General features: G+C 35.0%; 3 protein-coding genes across 5 annotated transcripts in view; 1 reads left to right on the forward strand and 2 right to left on the reverse strand.

The window, feature by feature from the left end:
- LOC135685119 (pyruvate carboxylase, mitochondrial) overlaps positions 1-876 on the reverse strand; it is a 30,594-nt gene extending 29,718 nt beyond the window's left edge. For all 3 annotated transcript variants that reach the window (XM_089110942.1, XM_089110943.1, XM_089110941.1), the window contains exon 1: positions 725-876. The gene's annotated coding sequence lies outside the window, so the exon portion shown is untranslated. The remainder of the gene's footprint in view (positions 1-724) is intronic.
- A 1,586-nt stretch (positions 877-2,462) lies between these two features.
- LOC148959208 (microtubule-associated protein 1 light chain 3 gamma-like) lies at positions 2,463-6,885 on the reverse strand. Its single transcript, XM_089110946.1, has 4 exons — positions 6,729-6,885; positions 6,490-6,545; positions 4,760-4,866; positions 2,463-3,411 (listed from the first exon to the last, which is right to left on the reverse strand). Exons 1-4 carry the CDS (start codon positions 6,781-6,783, stop codon positions 3,252-3,254), a joined length of 378 nt encoding a protein of 125 aa, XP_088967072.1. The 5' UTR covers positions 6,784-6,885; the 3' UTR covers positions 2,463-3,251.
- A 4,662-nt stretch (positions 6,886-11,547) lies between these two features.
- On the forward strand, positions 11,548-18,204 carry LOC148959209 (26S proteasome non-ATPase regulatory subunit 8-like). Its single transcript, XM_089110947.1, has 9 exons — positions 11,548-11,750; positions 13,398-13,470; positions 13,891-13,993; positions 14,243-14,336; positions 14,973-15,044; positions 15,959-15,985; positions 17,171-17,244; positions 17,511-17,622; positions 18,012-18,204. Exons 1-9 carry the CDS (start codon positions 11,616-11,618, stop codon positions 18,138-18,140), a joined length of 819 nt encoding a protein of 272 aa, XP_088967073.1. The 5' UTR covers positions 11,548-11,615; the 3' UTR covers positions 18,141-18,204.
- The last annotated feature ends 2,125 nt before the right edge of the window (positions 18,205-20,329 follow it).

Below are 20,329 nucleotides of genomic sequence, written 5' to 3' on the forward strand. Positions count from 1 at the left end.
ATTGAAGAATGCGTCCGGTGGTACAACTACCTTAACCCCCATGATAACCTCGGGCCACCATAACATCATTTTAAACGATCACATGACAGCCTCAACTAAATATTTTTCTTACACACCTTGATGTGATGCAAAACGTCCCTTCGTTTTACACACTTTCAAGCCAGGGCCATTAGCGAGACTACCTGGTGGCAGCAAAAGAATTTGAATAGATACCGCCACGCTTCGTTGGGCAGTCTGTTTTCAATTCACAACCGGTCAATCCATGCAAAAGTACAGTCGTCAAACATTGCACTGCAACTTCCAAGTTCTTAGGCTCATATTACAGCGATGATTGTAAGGTCGTGCCACCTCTCAGATGAAGTTAATTTTTCATAACATGAGTCCTTTTGAGTTGTAATATTGAAAATGTGTTCGAATTTTTCAGGGGTGTGCCTCTGAAAGCATTGTCGGTGGGGCAGTATTTTTAGATACCCCGTGAGGACGCATTCCGAACAGAATGCATCGCAACATTAGGCAATGCAAACGCTAACCACAATCTGAACTCGGATAACTTTAGAGTTACTTTTTCCGACGAAATAATAAGTCAACTTTCAAAAATCACACATTGAGTCAAGCTTCACACGAGCACGCGAGGAAACCCTTCTTTGCTTTAGCTGCATTAAAAGAAGAACCAAATTTTGCAATTACTTTCATAATCTTAAACATGAATATAATAATAAAATACCTGAAAAAATATATCTGGTCAGCTTTAGTTCCTCCTACTGTCATTCAATCCATTTGAAGCAGAAACACTCCGAATGAACTTGTCTACGAATGTACCTGTCTACGTGTGCACTCGCTTCGTCTCGACTGATCTCGGTTGGTCAATAACAATACCATTATAAGCTAGAACTGGAAACGAGATTGAGGGGAACGGGGGTTGCTCAACACACCTGGGGTTTTCTTGTACCCCAGAGGCATTCGTTAGCAGGGTGACCAAACCTCTGCATGGCAATACACTTGGTTTGAAACAATCGGAATAGTATACCTTTGGGACGCAACTCGATTTGCAATGCAAATGCAATGATTCTTTTGCTGTCACTCTGGGACAAAACTGGGGCACAACTGGAAACTCTATCGTCAGTAAACCATGGGGTGAACTGCTGAGGGGATCTTGTGAGCTCAGCCAGCTTTTGACACCAAAATCTGGCAAGATTTTGCTTCTTTATTTTGTTTTTGCGGCATTATTCGAGCTTGATTAAATTAAATTTAATCGCGTATAATGTGTGACAGGGTACGACTATTTTTGGTACCTTTTGGGCTTTTGGTTGTGGCACAGATAGCACGATTGTGGAAATTGTCCTCATTGTAGCAGTGCTCGATTAATCATTGCATTGTGACTTTGATAAGGCAAAAGTAACAAGTGTGTAAGTCTGCATTGGCTTCCAGCATGTAAAGGGCATATGAAGCGAAAATGATTTGATTGGTACATATTTTCTAGATGTCGTTTTCCGTTTTCTTTCTCCGCTTTCGTCTTCTCGAGATTAAGTTTCTGAAAGCCCCAAAAAACGGACCTGCAAAAGTGATTTCATTGGAACGTGGCAAGATCACCGCTGTGACGTAATAGGTTTGTCACAACCCTTCGATAGTTTCTGGAACTACAGAAAGAGACGTTTGCAAAAAATATCGTGTAAAACACGATAAAAGCATAAACGTTGGGAAAATAAATAATTTGATACGCTGGAAAAGATATGATGTGGACCCCAAGCCGCAAATGTCCCCTTCTGCTCAGTGGCGGATTAACCCAAACTAATATAAGGCCTGGACTGACTTCTGCCAAGAACATTAATATTTCTGTATATTATGATAAATTCAAAGTCATTAACGTATATTGCAAAAACTTGAAGCAACGAGTTCAGATTTAAGACAATTACAAAAATGTCAAACAATAGGTTTGCCTTATATCAACTTTTTTCTCGAGTTTTAAAACTGCAAAATCAGAAAATAAAGTCATCCATCCAAAGCACGTCCATTAAACCATGCGCGATGCTCAGAAGGGACAGGCTACCCAATCGAGTCTGGCCTATTGTTGATGGCAAGTGATTCTTTATGCGTTTCAAAGCACTGTAAGACGTCTTGCCACTGCATTTAGTCATCAAGAGACAAATATTTTAAACATGTTTACCACATTTTGGAATAGGAAACATAGTTTTTTGATAAATTTTCTAAAAAATTCTGGCACACAAAGCCATGCAAAGTCAGAAGTTTTAGCTGTACTTTAGAAGTGGCAAAACTCTAAAATGTCTCTCGAGCATAATCCATAACTTGCAAGCTTTTGATAATGGTTATAAGACAGCAGAAAATAAACAGTCACCCCTGTCAGGCTGTGACTGAAGTCGTGGGATATCAGCAAATGCTTGTTCAATCTTACTATGACAAAAATTTAGAATATGAAACACAACAAAGAATGGATGAAAAGAGAATACTACTTCTGCTAGAAACTTAACAATTATTCACTGCAATATACATAAATAATTAAATAAAGAAAACAGAAATGGCATGATGATCTGCAAATTCATTTTATATGAGTAAGTTCTAACTCCAAACACTAACAAATTGCTACTAAATTGTTAAAAATACATTCTTTTAAATCTCCCATTACAAAAATTAAGCAAATCATTTTGAAGTTGTTTGAGTGCCATCATGTCAATAGAATTATGATCAATTACAGTCTGGAATGTTACTAGGAAAGTAAAAAACATATTAATAAAAAAGCAAAAATATTCCCTTGCCCAACTTAGAGGTAATTCTTTAATAAAACAAGAATTACACAAATGAACATGAATTTGATTATGAAAGTGTTTTTAGAAGTAATTCAAGAATGATATACAGGCAAAGGGGTTCAACAGCAGAATATCATTTTTGAAATATTACAGTTCACTACCATTTCCTTTGAACCTACTATCTAAGCTACAAATGTAGAACTTAATTAGGGTACAAAAACCAATGACCCTTCTACAGACCTACACTGATTTAATATGCCAGTTTTATAAACAAAAAGTTCTAGTTATGGCATGCTGGCAGTCTATGCTTGATATGGCAAGCAGTAGTCATTGGAAAACATACTTTTAATCAAATCCAACTCAAATAATAATATCCATGTTTTCTACACTCCAGCAAAATAAGTTACAAATATTCCATCTGAAATAACCGTTCCTACAAAATGAGCTTAAGTCAATAGGGCATTCGGAAGAAAGGTTAACGTTTCCAGTCTAGCCAAACATTTCTTGTGAAGCATAGGTCATATACAGGAAGCCATCTTCATCTTTTTCCTCTTTATAAACCTCAGCTAATGTTGTCGACATTGAGGCTAAGCTCTTGTTATTAACAATCAGATAGAAAGCTTGAGTTGGAGCCAATGACATGCGGTTCCTACAATAACAAAGAAACACATGAGGCAAAAGAATTTCATGTGTACTAATTCAGTTTACAGAGCATGTATGAATATACTATAAATATATAGACAGTCAAAAAAACTTTGTCTGCATTTGGTGTTAAGCTCATGTGTATATATTTTATGGTTGAGATGCCAACCAGAGAAGGTTGTGATCGTAATGTTTCTAAAGTAGTTATGAAAAAGCAGATGACAAAGCACTGAACAAGAGCTTCAGAGACTAGATGACTGTTTTTCCCCCAATTAAAAGAATAAAAAAGTTCTAGAGCAATCAAACTTGGTTCTTGGTTTCAATCAAATTAGAACATAACTTGGTTTCTTTATATGAAGAAGTGATGTTAAAAAAATAAAAAATATTGAAACAACACATTTAATAACCAAGAAGTGGGCTGCTGACAACTCTCAAGTAAAAATAATTGAAAAGAGCTTTCCAAGTTGACATTTTCAAATGCTTGTTGGTATTATTCAATTTGTTGGTAGTTTTAACAATGAACAATACTTAACTCTAGTGCCATGCCTTCTATACTAAACAAAAGTATTTTTTTAAACAATATATTTCTGCTATTTAAAATTCACTATTCTATCATAGAAAAATGTCTGTCTTACAGTTTCACTCATATTGTCATTGTTGATCTAAAGATTCTCCCAAGTAGGAAAATGCAATAACCAGCAGCTTGGGTTAGCATGTGCATGCTGACATGGTCAACAATGGATACTAGAAGCTCTTACGCCAAGTCTAAGTTTATCAAGATTTACTGATGTAGAAACATGCTGAAATTTTTATGAAAACTGTTTGTTGGATATGATGATAACTCTAAATTTTTAGAAAAGAAAAAGTCAAACAACTGATCAACGAGTAAAGTTGAAAAAATCAACTATACATAAAGTCAACTTTCACATATTTCATATAAAACAGTCTGCCATTTACTTCAGTTTGTAAATTTGCAGTTCCATTTCTTTGCATATTATTCTTTGTGGGACTTTAAAGAAATTTGTCAAAAGAATAGGACATAAAATATTTGGAGCATGAGGAGAATTTCTCTTTTGGAGAGTTGCTTTATGAACAAGCTGGGATAAAAAAAATTTCTAAACGGAAGAGTAGTGTAGCAGACCACCAATGCATTTATTGCTCAAAATTGCAATCTACAACACTCCATTGATTTTCTATGACTTATTATCAACAGCTAACCAGAATACCATCCACATCCACAAGCCAAATTCATGTCACAAGAATAAATAGCACATATTTTTCATTTGAACAAAATGTCACACATAAATGTTTCATTATTTGGTGGTAAATTACAACTTCAAACTTCCAACACTCACCTAATAATAGTCACAAACTGACTCATAGTGAGTTCCTGTGGTACCAAAAACTTTGTTTTGTCCAATAGTGGAAGAGTTTTTTCTTTGTGGTATCTTTCAACAATTACCTAAAGAATTAAAAGTTTAACGATCAGAAAAAATTAAGAAAATTTTTTTCGAAGTCAACCAACATTGATTATTACAAGTTTACAACTCTGCTGCTATTCTCCATGCCAGGTTTATCATCAGTTGTGAGTTTTGGCTATCTTCAGACACTCTTTAAAAATGGACTTCAGATTTGAAATCTTCATCTTCAAGTTAGTTTTGAGTTTTGGCCAAAAGTTTTGAGTTTAAACATTTCGTGTTGTTTTGGCCATTTGGCCAAAAGTTACTTTGCTTTGAATAGTTGAATATTTCTTTAGATTTGACCATAAAAATTTCATAAATTTAGATTTGCTGTAGAAAGAAAATTTTTACTACAGAAAAAAAAGACCAGAACAGAGAATTTTTGTATTTAAAAGAAATGTACCAAAGAGACCAGCCCCAGTAGCTATGAAATACATAAATTATAAAAAACAAGTCAGATGAAAGCTGCTATGGTCAATACATAAAATATTATCCCTCTTAGTGGGCACATAATAAAGCATTTGGTTGGGAGGACAATTATTCAGATTGGGGCTCATTAGGAATTTTGGTGCCTTATCAAAAATTTACAGTACTGATCTACTCTAAGTACATATTTGAATATTAATTATTCATTTTGTGACTGGCATTTTGAGAACATAAAATTACATTTCAACCAATGACTTCTGGACAATTCTGGGTCATTTAAGATCATTTTGTTTGCATAAATAATTGAAATGAAATAATCATTCATAGCTAAGTGACCATCTGCATCTGAATCCTGGGTTGATAGTCTGGACCACAGGGGCCATCATTTCTATTTACATGTATCATGCAGGCACATTATTATGAAATCAATTTATCAATTCAGCTTATAATTTTCACTGAACCATCAGAATGACATAAATGTTTGAACTCTAAGATAGCACACTATGTTCTTTAAATTGTATGTGCAACACTTTGTTTAAAATATTGAGTTTTCTCTTCGTCAAACGTGAACTCGTAGTAATGGCACGTATTTAAAAATGCGATGTTAACTTTAAATCTAGAGACATATTCCAGGAAAAAATTGATTGTGAAAAAGTAACATTAGGTTTGTAAACGTTTAATTGCAGTCTATTTATAAGTATGAGAACATGATCGGTTCGTCTGCTACTGTATTGTGGAAATGTGAAAATAGATGACAAGTATATAAAATAATGCAAAGTGGAGCAGTCAACGCGTAGCTAGAGGTTGTTGACTTCACCAGGACTGGTCCCTTCTATAACCCCATCTAATCAATGACCTAAGCCACTGAAATTGAATGATGCGGACCGCTTTAGCTTTTTCAAGATTAAATCTAGCCATGCCTGCTACTATGCCGCTCTCGTTAACAGTCACACCCAAAAAAGCTGTGGCCTAACTTTACTATTACCCACAAGAGTGAACTAATTTCGAAGCAATTAAGTGTTCCGGCAAGATATTAGAAAATGAACTTAGCATTTAAAAAAAGCGGTATAACATAAAAATTAGAGTATTTTTTCTGACGCCGATCTTGGTACAATCGACAGCAAAGGAAATGGAAATCTTGGTGAAGAAAAACAGAAGGTAGACCACAAGAAAATATTTCAACTTTATCAGCCCCTTACCGGAATTTTAGATGGGAATTTAGCTCTGATGCCAGCAACTTCATCTCTTCTGCTTGCTGAAATAAAGGAAAACGTGATGATGGAAAGTGCTAGCCAAACAAATGGGAATGAACGAAGAGCACAAATCTATAGACAATCGACACGTTGGGTCGAAGACAACAGGCTAGGCCCCCATATCATGTTAAATACAAATTAAAAAGATGGCGTATATCTAATATTTATCTTAAAATGAATCTTACCAAAGCTTTTCCTTTGCTTGAAGGGCTTGCCAGCTTTAGCTTCACTATCACCCATCTTTACTTAGTAATGTTCACCAACGATGTTTTTGTGACCTGGTGATAAGTGAAGAGCAGACAGTCAAAGTAACTTCATCTCTGACCAACTTTAAGTACAGTACCGAAATTAGCGGTCTTGCATGACGATTGGTTGTGCTCACAATTTTAAGAGTTTTGATTCGTTGAAAATTTATTACGTAAATCTTTTTAACCTGCTTTTAAATGAACGAAGGCGTGGTTGTAGGATAAAGACCGATAAATGTTTTTCGTTCCTTCTTTTGTTCTAAATTACACATCCCATGGCAACTTTGAGCGCTGATAAGGGTCATTAGACCATGGTCTTAAAGAACAATTCTTGTGATTAATATGAACACTCGTTGTCATCATGAAGTAAGTTCATGAAATTTTTCATCAAGCGGTTAGTTGCCTTCGCGAGATTTGGCAATCTACTTTATTTTGGTTTTTTGCTTTGCCATTCCTCTGCGCTTTCGCCATGTTGTTCTAAGGTAGAGAATGTTCGCGATACAAAAAATCTCAATGATCGGGAAAATAGGTCAGATCAGAAATGCGGGAAAGAGTGACAACAGACTGAATAGTATGTTTTCCTAAAACTGGGAACAATTAAACAATAAATTTATTCGTGACCACAACTATATATTACGACCGTTAAAAATGCTTTTTATATTGATGATAACTTATCTTCTTAATTTTAAAATGAGTTTGACAATGTCTTTAGTTATACCGCTGTAGAGTGCAGTATTCTTCAATTCTACAAGGGTGTTTATATAGAGCATTTCTTCAAACATCGCTCCATCAATGCTTCATTTTGGTTGATACAAGCAATATCTTGATACAAGTAATATAATATAAGTCTTTTTACTGACTGATTTTTTGTACAGCTTGCTCACTGAAAACTTTTCAAATTAAGGAAATACGGCAAAGCAGATTGTGATACCAGCATAGGCGTAGACTTGCATTTTTTTCAGGGGGGGGGGGGGCTCATAAAATTAATGACAATTCCTAATGGCAGCTGCTGATTTCACAGGATAGAAAGTGGATTAGCTAAGCGCTTAAAGGTGATTTTTCCGTGCATTTTTCATTATCGAGGAAGAAGAAACACACAAATGAAATGATTGAAAGTTTATTTTTAAATCATAATCAGTTTTATTAGGTTGAGATCATCAATTCTATTTAGGCACCCAAAATGTTTATGCGTGGAACCAATAATACACTAGGGTATCAAAATTATTGCACCACCTTGTTCAAAATGGCGGCACTTTTTATAAACTTTTCGGCAATACAAAACATTTGAATGCAGAAATTGGGTAAAATAGGCCTATTTTGTAGCAAATTTCAGCGGGAAAAAGTTGCAAATTTTGCTGACGCCATAGAAAACTTAGTTAGAAATGTTTAAATTAAGCAAAGACCTTTTTGTTTGTAAAAATGTAGACCATGCCTAAGGAAGCAAAATTTTCAAATGAAGGGAGAGTCGCTATAAAATATTTACAGGGAAGTGGTCTTCAGTTTTCAAAAAAATGTTGACCAAGATAGATCCAGCCACACAACAGCGGCGGGAAATTAAAAAAGATTCCTCGAGAGTGTTACAGTAGTAAAGAAACCAAGAAGTCGGCGACCAAAAATAAATTGATGTTAGAGGGGAACAAATTTGTCGGTTTTATTTCACTGCGTTCGCACCTAGGGGCAGTAAAAGACATGAAACTCGAAACTGGGCAAGGTATAACAAACTAATCTAAAAATCTGTAAAGCACTTAGCTGTCATACTGTAAACTGATTTGGCCAAAGAAGCAAAATTTGGCTGAATTCTGGCCGCATTTTGCGAAAAAGCAACGAAAGCGCAAAGGAAACAAAAATTTTTGCACAGATAATATTCAAAACTTTTTAAAATAATTTCATAATTGCAAATGATGAATGATGAAACAAAGTGAAAGATAACAGACAGTTTAAGATAAAAGCAAGTGAAAATTTTTGTAACCTACAAAGCAAATTTTGATTACGCTATCACTCCCCACAATTAGAAAAAGCTTAGCTTTTTTGTATACTGCGTTTAGCTGGCTGCATTTGGGTGCCAACCATAAAATATTTGGCTTCCAGCCATTCCAAACATCTTGCAAAATCTTGAAGGGGGAAGTCACAATTAGCTCCCAAAATGAAACCACAGATGCTTGTGTAAAGTGTTTGCATTTGGTAACGATAGACAACGGATCAATGGAAACAATGATTTTCAAAAAAATATCAAAATTATGCTAGATGTTATGCTATATGACGATTTTTGGTCAATATTATGCTAAAAGCGTGATATTGTGCTAGATCTGGTCACACTGATGGTCCGCTTACTACAATGGACCGCATAGATCTGTTAGTCTACCACATTATACTTTGCTACATGGTACATAAATTAATTCTTTGACTGTGCCAACCTTCCCCTTTTCAAGTATATTTACCACCGCTAGCATTTCGTCCATATTTCTAATTATATATACTGCTACCAGGGATTGATTTAAGGGTTTTTGGACGAACACGGCTAAGCGCAATGTGACGACAAGTCCGTAATTTCGACTATAACCCTAAATAATATACACAGGGCCGTCGCGAGGCAAGCCTTGTTGGGGGAGGGGGGGGGAGGACAAATTTACCTGACTGAAAAATTATTGACTGAAAATCTTTAGTTGCTGTTACAAATCTTTACAATACATTTTGTCAATCTAACTCTGTATATTATTCACAACTTTTATTTTTATATGATAATAACGTTTTAATCTGTATATCGGGACGGGCAAAGAATATGGTTACTGCCCGAAGTGGCACCATGGTTATGGCCAAAGGACCAGAAAATTTTCGAATTTTTATGCTTCCAGTTCTTTGGAAAATGCACTCTTTTAAGCACATTTCACTAAAGCAGTTCTCTTAATCCTGTTGAAAATTCTTTTTTTGCAAACAAATTGAACAACAGATAAAAACAACTGGTACAATTTCGCCGTGGTCTTGAAAAATACCATGTTGTCAGTTACTTCTAAAGCTAGGTAACAAGAAGCACTGGCTGTCAAATGAGATCCCTCTTTCCATCTTAGCATGCCTTTTGAATGTTAAAAAAACATCAGGAGCTCATAGTGAATTGCAGTTGACGCTTCTACCGAGAAACATCAGGGGAAATGGACACAAGAAACAAATTTACCTAAAGAGTGCCTGGATTTTTGGATTTAGTGCCAACAAGAAATATTCAAGTTTTCAAATCGTTAGCTTGTTTACCTTCGTTCATATCAAGGTATATCATATTTAACCAACGGAGCAACTGCCTTTGCTTGATCCTTCATTGATTTTATGACAGGAAGGTCTCTGAAGTACCTAAAGTGTTTCTTCCACCGAGCGAATTTTACCTGAAATTTCATATACCTGAAATTCTAGAAATATATTTTAAGAATTTAATAATTTTGATCTCATAGCCTGAAAGAGCATCATGAAATACCACTAAGTTTGCAAATTCAGTTTGAAGCATTACGAATTGGCTGATATATGCCCACATTAGCACAGGCTCTTGCCCCGTCAAACCTCTGTTATTTGGTCTTGGTTGATCACTTTATGAGCCAGGCCAGAATAACAGTAATCCGTTAGCAAACTTTAAACCTTCAATTGGCCATATCTCGCCCAATTTTGAGCATATCTAACTGATTTTGCATATTGAGAGGTATTTTATGCTGTTCTTTCAGATTATGTGGTCAAATTTGATAAATTCTAGAAAATATTTTTGAAGACGTCACACTTCGGTACTTTTTGAGATACTGTTGGGGGGTGTGACACTTGGTATTTTGGTACTAGTGCCCAGGATGCTGTTGGGTATCGCAGTATAACCTTACAACTATATGCACGTTGTTCAACTGAAACTTTGCTTTTGAATGACATTTTGTATACATTTTTTTATAAGAACCAGTAAATTTAAGTTTTCGAAAATCTGAGGCTTGATTGTTCTTAAATTGTTCTTATATTAATAGGGTGTAAGCAGTATGATTGCTAGCTTTTTCGCTCTAGGAGGTGTTCAGGTCTCGTTTGCCAACAAAGTGTGTGAGACAACCTTCATGTGGTGACAAGTTTGAATATACGCCGAAGAAGCACCCACTCATGGCCAAAATCGTCATTTTTGAGATAAAACGTTGTTCCAAATTGCATTTTGCAGAAGCACAGTCTTACCTTGTTCTTAATTTGTTCTTAAATTTTGACCAATTTTGATGCTCGTGTTCTTATAAAATTGTTTTTATGAAATGAAAAGAATGTATTTGAGATTTGTCTTTCCAATGTTTTCGTTGTTTTTGGTCGTTTCTGCGACAGCATGGAATATATCAGCGATCATAACCACGAAAAATTTGGTGTTCGAGCTGCATGAAAAGTCGAGGCACGCCATGCAAACCAGCAAGCGCCGTTAATTTCACTAAAAATCGTTCACCGTTGATTTTTTCATTACGGCCCAATTTGATGAAGATTACCGAATTATCTACAAAGAAAAGGCAATTACCGCAATACCGCCAAACCCAACCCCTCCACCCCCTTAATAGAGCTTTTACTGTATGTACATACAGCAGCGTAACAGACTAAAGTTGCTTTTAGTGAAAAATTAAGGACCTTCGACTTTAGGGATCCCCGTCATTAAATTTATTTGAAGGTTAACTCATTTCCTCCCCTTCTAAATAAAAAATAGGAACTCTCCTTTGTTCGTAGGCTACTCTGGCGTGAAGAGAGACATTAAGGTGGCATCAGCCTATTAAGGTGTACCTAACCCGTTGTTACCTTTCAGTGAAAAAGCACTTCGAAAGGCTGAAGTTGTTTATAGGCTATAAGAGTATGCAGTTGAAAATGGCTTCAACTTCATCAACGTCCCTAAATGCAGTTATTTCGATGTATCAAAATCTGATAAAAGAATGGAATAAAAAACCTCCAAACCTGGAGGCAATAGGAAAATTATTGACAAGTATGAAGGTTAGTATAATGTCGTCTGATCTGAATTAGGCCTACAGATGATGCAAAACAGATTTAACAGCCAACTTCAAAGTCGTGTAATCAAGCTATGTAATCAGGCTTATGGGCCACTATGGTTTATTTTCTTGTATGGTTTAAGACATAGCCTTTCTAAGGGAAATTAGCTACGGAGCCGAACCTTTGTTGGTACAAAGAGGAGGGCAATAGCCTATTCTACTGTTTTAAACAATGGAAAAGTCACTGTCCTGCAGAGACAATTGCCTCCTAGTTAGTATGTTAAAAAAGGCTCTGGTTTAGGAACATCAAAAGTGAAAAGGACATATTTTAGCAATGTTTTTTTGAAGGAAACTGACAAGATTGGACTTAACTTAAAAGCACACCCTTTAACAAGAATCTAGAACCCCATCTAAAATTGTTGTTGTTGATTTCCAAAGTGTGTGTTTGAAAATTGTCTGTTTTGTACAATCCTGTCCTGAAGTGATTCCAATCGTCAGGAAAAACTGATGGCCCGATTCGGTCTTTTACCATGCCAGACTTTGTTTCTTGCATGGGCTTTGTAACTTACTTTGTTTCTTGCATGGGCTTACTTTGATTCTAGAGTCCTTTGAGTCCAGAAAGAAAAAGGAAAGAATCAAAATTTGTTTCATCAATCCAGGCTCAAAAGATAGATGTACGGGCATAGGATTATACCTAAAGATAAAGCTACTGTATGTGTAAAACTTGGTACCACAACCCACCAAAAAAAGAAGATGGCAATCTGAGGATAGAAACATCAGAAAATACCTAACTTAATACATTTTTCAGCCTTGCATATTTCTCAACAGCTCACAAAAGTTGCAAGCTGTCATAAACATATCACTTCAAACAAATGTGAATAGATCAAATGCGAATCCTGGTAAAACCAGAACCAATGCAAATCCATCTCACAGCCTTAGCAATAAAATTATTCAAGCATGAAAACTTGTTACAACTTGAATATTAAATCTAAAAATATTTTAAAAATTTTGAACTGAATAAGGAAAATGTGATTAACAAAAATAACACCAATTTTATAGGCAAAAATTTGCTACTGAGGAAACATCTCAACTGAAATTTTATTTAAGAAATGAGTGTCTCATTAAAAATTGCCTTTTCAAAAGTGCTTTTGTTTGCTCCAAGTGAAAAGGTATCGATTTTGAGATTGGGAATTTTGGTATGTGATGCTTGTCTGTATATTTTTTGGATCCCTTTCCACATAATTGCCACGTATGTGAGATTGACATATTGTGGTAACTTCAAAAGACACCTTTTTAGCATTTTAAATTATCAAACCAGTTTGTGGCGCCATATATTTTCCATTACTTTCCAAGTATTTGTGATGTTGTATATCTTTCCTATTTTACTCTAAGAAGTATTCTTTCTTTTATTTGTCTTTTCTTTACAGTTAAACACACATTTTTTTGCCACAGATGAGTTAGTTATGATAGCTCATTTTAAAAAGACAAAGAAAGCAAACAAATCTTTGTTAAGTGGTATTTAGTATGAATATAAGGAGGAATCAGTGATAACTTGTTTCTAGATTTTGATGTTGACTACAAACTAGAAAAGTACTTTGAAAATTAAAGCTTTCTCACAATTAAAAATAATTGATTCATTCTTGCACAACAGCTTGCTCTGACTAGTTTCCAATACATGCCAACTTCAGGGTCAAAACCAACATCTCAAGAACTTATCCTAGCAAGTAAGTAAAATTTCAATATTCTCCCAGTCTCTGGAAACAGAATGAGAATTGTTCATTATGTTTTTTTCATGTTGTCATTATAAGCAACTTTCTTTATGTATATTGTCTTCTATAAACATGACTAGTACCCTTCATATGAACAACTCTTTCAGTAATTATATACTTAAATTGTGTTTTATTTCTGATTCTTCCTTTTTCTTTAGTTGGTATTGAAAACTACTTTATCAAGCATTAATATATTTTTCCTTTTTTCCTTTTTATTTGACTTACAAATTCATTTTCCAATGCACAGGCTATTCAATTTTTTTAATTGTTTGCCCTCATTTTGAATGCATACATTGTCTTGCTTTTATTTATTTATTTATTTATTTATTTATTTATTTATTTATTTATTTATTTATTTGATTTTTCTCATTTTAGGAGATGTTTTAGAGATTGGAGTTCAGTGGAGTGTTCTTGTAAAAGATATACCATCATTTGAGCGATATTTGGCACAGCTCAAGTGCTATTACTATGATTACAGGTTTGCAAATTTTTCTTTAATTGTTTTTGCAAAGGTAAGATACTACTTGTTTGAGCACCCTTACCCTTACATCTGTTGCTGTGGAAGATGGTTATAATGATTAGAGAAAATATGAAATTTATATTGACCTTGAGAAGAAAAGTAACAATTTGTAAATGCTTTTATCCTCTCAAACTCTTCAATTAGCAACTGTTTCTAATCCATAAGATCATTAGTTTTCACATATTTATCTTTTCTTATTTCTTATAGTGGAATTCTTCCAGAATCCCCTTACATGTACCAACTCCTAGGTTTGAATTTGATGAGCCTGTTGGCACAGAATCGTCTTGGTGAATTCCATACTGTAAGTTTTCTTACACTTTGTTATAAAAACTGTGGAATGTTTGCTAAAGCAATGTAGAACAATTATCATATAAACTGTATTTTTAATCATATAAAGTCTTATAAAGCTTGTAAAGTGCAATATGCACAGAAGCAGATCTTGCAGGAGTTTGTGAGTTTTTTTTGGTTTTCAATTAGTGTCTTTGTTCCTGAGTTTTACTTTTGATAACACTCAACCCTTCCTGTGGGTCATAAATTAACAGGAGAGCCATAGTGTATATGCTGAAAGTTGCACAGAAATGCAAGTGCTGCCAATTTGTAGGAGATTGTTGTCAAAAAATTCTTGTTTCTCAGGCTGATTAATATCATTTATCCAGGTTCAACTGAATCTGAAATATTCAACACATCAAATTTTTCAAATGGATTCGATCAGCTCAATTAGATTCTGTCTATAATTTCAATCTACAGATTTTTTCAAGTTGATTTTTTATAAGGTCATCCTATAAGGAAGCCTAAAAGAGCCTAGAAAGGATAATTCTGTGTTAAATTGGTCAATGCTAACTGTTAAATGTCTCATATGATAAATCTTATCAAGTTGTCATGATAAAAGTAATAGTTGGTGATTATTGGTTCTGAGATTAGCTGCTTTATTTTATAGGAACTTGAACTTCTTCCTGCTAAACAAATACAAGAAAGTGTTTACATACGATGTCCTGTTGCCTTAGAGCAGGTGTGTGTGCTTCTTGATTTTTCTCTGATTCAGTTTCTCAGGGTTTGCTTCAATGATATCTCAAATTATTTCATGTGTCATTTCTGCTAGATTCCTAAAATTGTTTGGTTTTGTGTCACTTTCTTTGTACAAAACTTTATTTTGTATAAAATTCTCTAATAGCTTTTCTGTTTCATAAGCAGATTTATCTATGTGCAAATTGTGGATTGTCTGTTTGGGCAGCCAATTTGCAAAAAAGGGTTTTTAATAAAACAAATTGAAACAAAAGAAACGAATTTGAAGAAAAGAATAGTTCCATAAGTCTTTTTATTGCTTAATTTCCAAGGAAATAAGCCAAGGCTTATGGGGCCTCATAAAAAAAGATTCCATTTTAAAACTGGAATTAGTCAAACATAGCAAAATCATACCTTAAAGATAGCAAGATGTTTTAAAAGATTGCAAAAAATGACTGCAAGAAATATTCTGAAATGCTTTTTAAGCTAATCTAAAAGGCATGATGGCAAAAATTTACTTTCAAACATCCCTAGGGCCTCCGACAACCTCTTGCCGGCCCCTTTTGAGGTACCGCTAGTATAACGATTGTCCCATAAAATTATAGGTACAAAATATCATAATGAATTTTAGTTTATTTTTCAAAAGCTGCTTTATTAGTCTAAAAATTCTATCAACTTGAGCCCCCCGCAGCCTCCCACACTTTCAATTTTCTTGGCGCTGCCCCTGATGTAGATCAGTTTGGAAATAGAAATTTGAAACTGTCATTCACAAGCAGTTTTTTCAAAGTGATTGTTGCAACGTAGTACTTTATTCTGTTTACAAATAATTTTTTTATTTTCAGTTAAAATTGTTAGCATTGCATGAAAACAATACAATCATTTGGCTCAAAGCCCTTAGTTATTTATTATTTTCTTCTTCAGTATTTAATGGAAGGAAGCTATCACAAGGTATCTATCTGATTTTGCTTTTGAAGAATAAATTTTATCTGAATACACTTCTTGTTGATTATGAACTTTGGAGTGTGATGACGTAATGACTAACGTAGCTTTGAACGGCACAGTTCTCGTCCTCTTGAAGTGACATGTTAGTGAAGATAAAAAGAATTTTCTGTTAAGGATAACACACTTAACAACTATATTTTAACATGGATTAGAAACGCCATCGTGAGACGATGAAAACAGGACAACATTTTGTTTTTTGGTGGTACAGAACTTAAAAGTGGCTTTGAAAGAAGCAAACATTTTACAACATATTGGCTAAAAGCTTTTTCGTCTGACACTCCTCAGAGCATAAAACGTCAGAATAAGTGTCCGAAAGAACACAATGGAAATGTATACCCAGAAGTGGATTCAAATAGGCCAATCAGAAAAACACAAGCACAAGACCGGTATAGTTGACCAATCAGTGCTGCGTGCCTAAAGAAAAAATACCACTGGAGTCCAGGAGAGAAAACGAACTCTTTCTGTCTACACAATGGAGGTTTTTTCGTTTGTATATAGATCGATTCCAAAACTGCTAGATAGAAGGACGACCGGGCTCTGCAAATTATCTGAAACATGTCATCATTATAGAGTTTTGCACAATCTGGGTTATCTAAAAGATGTTGACCGATGACAGATGACGTTTTATGCTCTGAGGAGTGTCAGACAAAAACGCTCTTAGCCAATATCTTGTATAATGTTTGCTTTTTTCAAAGCCATTTTCATTTTGTTTCTGTGGAACCTCTTTAACTCGATTTTGTATTTGCTAGGCAAAAGTTGTATACTCCTCCTGACCATTATTATTATTACTAAGCGCTTAGACTTAAATTTAATTTGAGGTCTGTCTGAAGTTTTATCCAGCAAAGAAGAACGTGACCCTTCCAATCACATTTTATTGTCCATGGTGAACAAACCGATAGCCTAGCAGCATCGTAAGCAAATGTCCATTATCCAATCAAACATAGCAATACATAACACATGACCTGAAAGCTAATCATAACTATAATCACATCTTAAAATAATCACATCTTTAAATAGTCTTCAACCGACTTTTCGTAGCATTTCTACATCAGTAATTAGGATGAATGATTAGTTAGGCCTTTTGTTGATTTATGCCTAATTATTACTGAAGACATTTCATTCTATTTGCAGGTGTTTCTTGCTAAAGAAAATGTTCCTGCCGAAGCGTACTACTTCTTTATCAACATTCTTGTGGACACCCTAAGGTCTGATACTTTGATGTATTTTAGTAAATTATGACTTTGGTCCATCCCTAAATGGTTATATGATGCTTAGTGATACCAAACCTTTCTCAAATGGCGTACAAAATACTATAGATAACTAGATAACAAGCATCAATGTAGACAGAAGTAAAATTCAATATATAACTATACTATTGATCAAGTCTCTATACTATTGATCAAGTCTTGAGAATGGGTAGTTCTTTGGCTATTTTGTTTCCACATCTTCATCAGTTGTGATTTGTTTACAGAGACGAAGTAGCTGCTTGCATGGAGAAATCATATGAGAACATCACAGTGAAAGAAGCAACTAGAATGCTGTTTTTTCAGAATGATGCAAAGATGAAAGAGTACTCGATCAAGGTAAATTCTGTAAGACTTTTTTAAACTATACAGCTGCTTTTGTGGAGAAAGCCAACTCTATTAAAGAATTTATCTCGAAGCTCAATCAGTTTTCCTTAAAATGCATATAGTTTATCGTTTACACTTCCATACATCCTATAGCCTTCTGTTAACCCCTTTTCAAGCGTGAAACTTGGAGTAGCAACTTACAACCGCCCTATTCTATTCAACAAAAACTTGTACAGCTATGCCTATACGGTATCGAACACTTTATGTCAGATTCTTGTTTAGAATTTCTTTGAAGTAACGTGTAATATAAAAAATTGTAGTGGCCTTCTGAAACCACGCTTAATGCTTTCCTCCATTCCACCATTGCTTAGTTTTGTCTTATAAGTATTTCCATGTTGTAGCGTGGCTGGAAGGCTCAAGGTGGCTCGTACCACTTCAAAGCAGATGTACACGATAAACAAGAAATTTCAGCTGGTAAAGTAATCGAACAATGCCTAGGTTATGCCAAAGAGTTAGAAAGAATTGTTTGATAGTGTTTATCGTTGTAAATTAGTTGAAGGTTATTTACTATATATTGTTAAAGTGGCATTTCAATTTTTGCTTTTCTTTACGTGAATTTCTCATTAATTATTTGGGTTTAGCGTGATCGTGTGTCTACTCATAAGGCAATGCTACTTACTTGCTGAGGCTATCATTACGAAGATATGTTTGGGATACACAGGAATCTTTTTAGAGACACTTCTGGCCCTCGTGTTCATGAGTTAGCTCAAGCAGTTTTACTTTTCATTAGAAAATTCACAGTTCACTGAGTATGTGGAGCTTATAAATCAGTCGCATCCATTGAATGAACGAAGCAAGTTGATACTGAACCTCCCAATTCTGGACTTACTACCAGCAGCCTACCAGTATCTGTTTAAAAAACTGAACTGATTGAAAAGCTTGTTTGGTTAATAAATTATTGTTTTTTTTCGATGTATGTCGACTAGTGCAGGAGCTAGGATCCAGTGTTAGCTATCATTTATGGCTAGCTTTGAGAACTGTGTCGTGTTCAAAGGACTCTAGGGCATTTGAATCAGTTCACATAGTCCAGGCAACTCTGGTGCATCATTTACCAACTTGGTTTTTTTCAATGTACCTTTGTCAAGACATCAAAATGTGTGCTTTTTGAGCAGATTTGCCGTTATCATCCACCATCATAATCGTTGACACTGAGTTACAAGTAGTTTCATTCTATTCTTGTCTTTATTCTGCGTAAAATTTGCAAATGCCTCTTTGCCAAACCTGTTGTCTCGTGTTTAGAGTACATATAGGAACACTGGATCTCCTTTTATATCGCTATTACAGAAGGACTGTGCAGTTGCCGATCATGCATAGTACTTACCACGATGTTTATGACTGAGATGTACAAAACTAGAAGAGTTAAACCCTTCAAATATATATGAAATCTTCCGTGAAAATGCAACTTTTATAGGCTTCCAAAATGCCTAACATGTCAAATCTTTTCCCAGGTGTGAGAGACTACGCCATTGGTCACGTAATTTTATACAATAAGCAACCCAAATCCTGTGGCCTAGATCTGAATGCTTGCAATGTAAGTGACCAACAGCTAGTGCCCAAACCCTCCTTTCTTTTGTGCCAGCCAACAAAAAAATATCAATACGTCAACTTACTGTCCTTGTTAATGGATTTCTCTTCCCAAAATACAGACTGATTCAGTTTTTACTATTACTGATCCAACGACGTGTAAATCAAAACATACTTGGCTTCGCGACCAACAATATAATTGCAAGTCAGAAGTATCATTCTGTATCAAAGGACGCCGTAAGCTTCACGGTGCGGCGGGGGCTGGAACCGCAGAACTCCTTTCAACCCAACATCGACCATCAAGGGAGGCTGGACGACCCAATCCAACTTTACATGGAAACAAAAAGTTGTTCTGATGAACAAATACATGGCTCTTGGATACCGCGCTGCATGAAACTACTTGATACAAACACGTCTTGAATAAAATATGCTCAATAAAAGACATCTTCAATCCCTTGACTGAATTATCGAACATATGCTGCCGCACAATTACAGTTATCTCCAACATGGTATGTCCTGCATAAAAGTGGGCATTTGCAACGAGAAAATAGTTTGTATCTATAGATAAATGCTATCATCCAGCATAAGTGCAGTATAATAATCATAACCCAATCAACCAAGCAAAGTAAACCAAAAACATAAACAGATTAGTGTCTCTTTGCAGCGAACAAAAGATAAAATGCCTCAACGGCTCGTAATGTTTAGCCTGCCCGCATAGAGAAGATTTTCTTCTTTATAAGGAACTAGGCAGTCTCACTGTTTTTCAATTTCCTATAGATGGTGCAAAATTGAAAAAATTATAGTCAAGGTTCGTATGTGAACAGTATTTGGCACAGAGTAGTTCATCCAAATTCATTTCTTGGGGTATCTTTGTTTACCCTGCGGCATGATCACTGAATTGAAAAATGCTTTTCGAAAAGAATGAATTGTGTAAAAAAGAGTTTCTAAGTGAACAAATATAATTCTGTGAGCTTCAGTCAAAATATTTTCTTGCATCTAAGAAACTAGGCAACCTGATATAAAATATCAGTTTCTTTTAAGCAATGGGTTACTGTGTTCATTGACAAGTAAGAAATAAATCAGATAAAATGTTTCTGGTTAAGAGTAACTGGCAAGTACGCTAACTTCTCCAAAA

This window comes from Rhopilema esculentum, chromosome 10 (genome assembly GCF_057945365.1).
Source record: "Rhopilema esculentum isolate cy_ngs chromosome 10, ASM5794536v1, whole genome shotgun sequence".
NCBI classification, from domain to species: domain Eukaryota; kingdom Metazoa; phylum Cnidaria; class Scyphozoa; order Rhizostomeae; family Rhizostomatidae; genus Rhopilema; species Rhopilema esculentum.

Excerpts from the sequence above, each read along its gene's own strand:
- LOC148959208 (XM_089110946.1), bottom strand. The coding sequence starts at position 6,783 with ATGGGTGATAGTGAAGCTAAAGCTGGCAAGCCCTTCAAGCAAAGGAAA. Across the intron at positions 6,546-6,728 it reads CAAGCAAAGGAAAAGCTTTG|CAAGCAGAAGAGATGAAGTT; the intron begins GTAAGATTCATT and ends CCTTTATTTCAG. Across the intron at positions 4,867-6,489 it reads AATTCCCATCTAAAATTCCG|GTAATTGTTGAAAGATACCA; the intron begins GTAAGGGGCTGA and ends TTAATTCTTTAG.
- LOC148959209 (XM_089110947.1), top strand. The coding sequence starts at position 11,616 with ATGCAGTTGAAAATGGCTTCAACTTCATCAACGTCCCTAAATGCAGTT. Across the intron at positions 13,471-13,890 it reads TCAAGAACTTATCCTAGCAA|GAGATGTTTTAGAGATTGGA; the intron begins GTAAGTAAAATT and ends TTCTCATTTTAG. Across the intron at positions 17,245-17,510 it reads ATTCTTGTGGACACCCTAAG|AGACGAAGTAGCTGCTTGCA; the intron begins GTCTGATACTTT and ends ATTTGTTTACAG.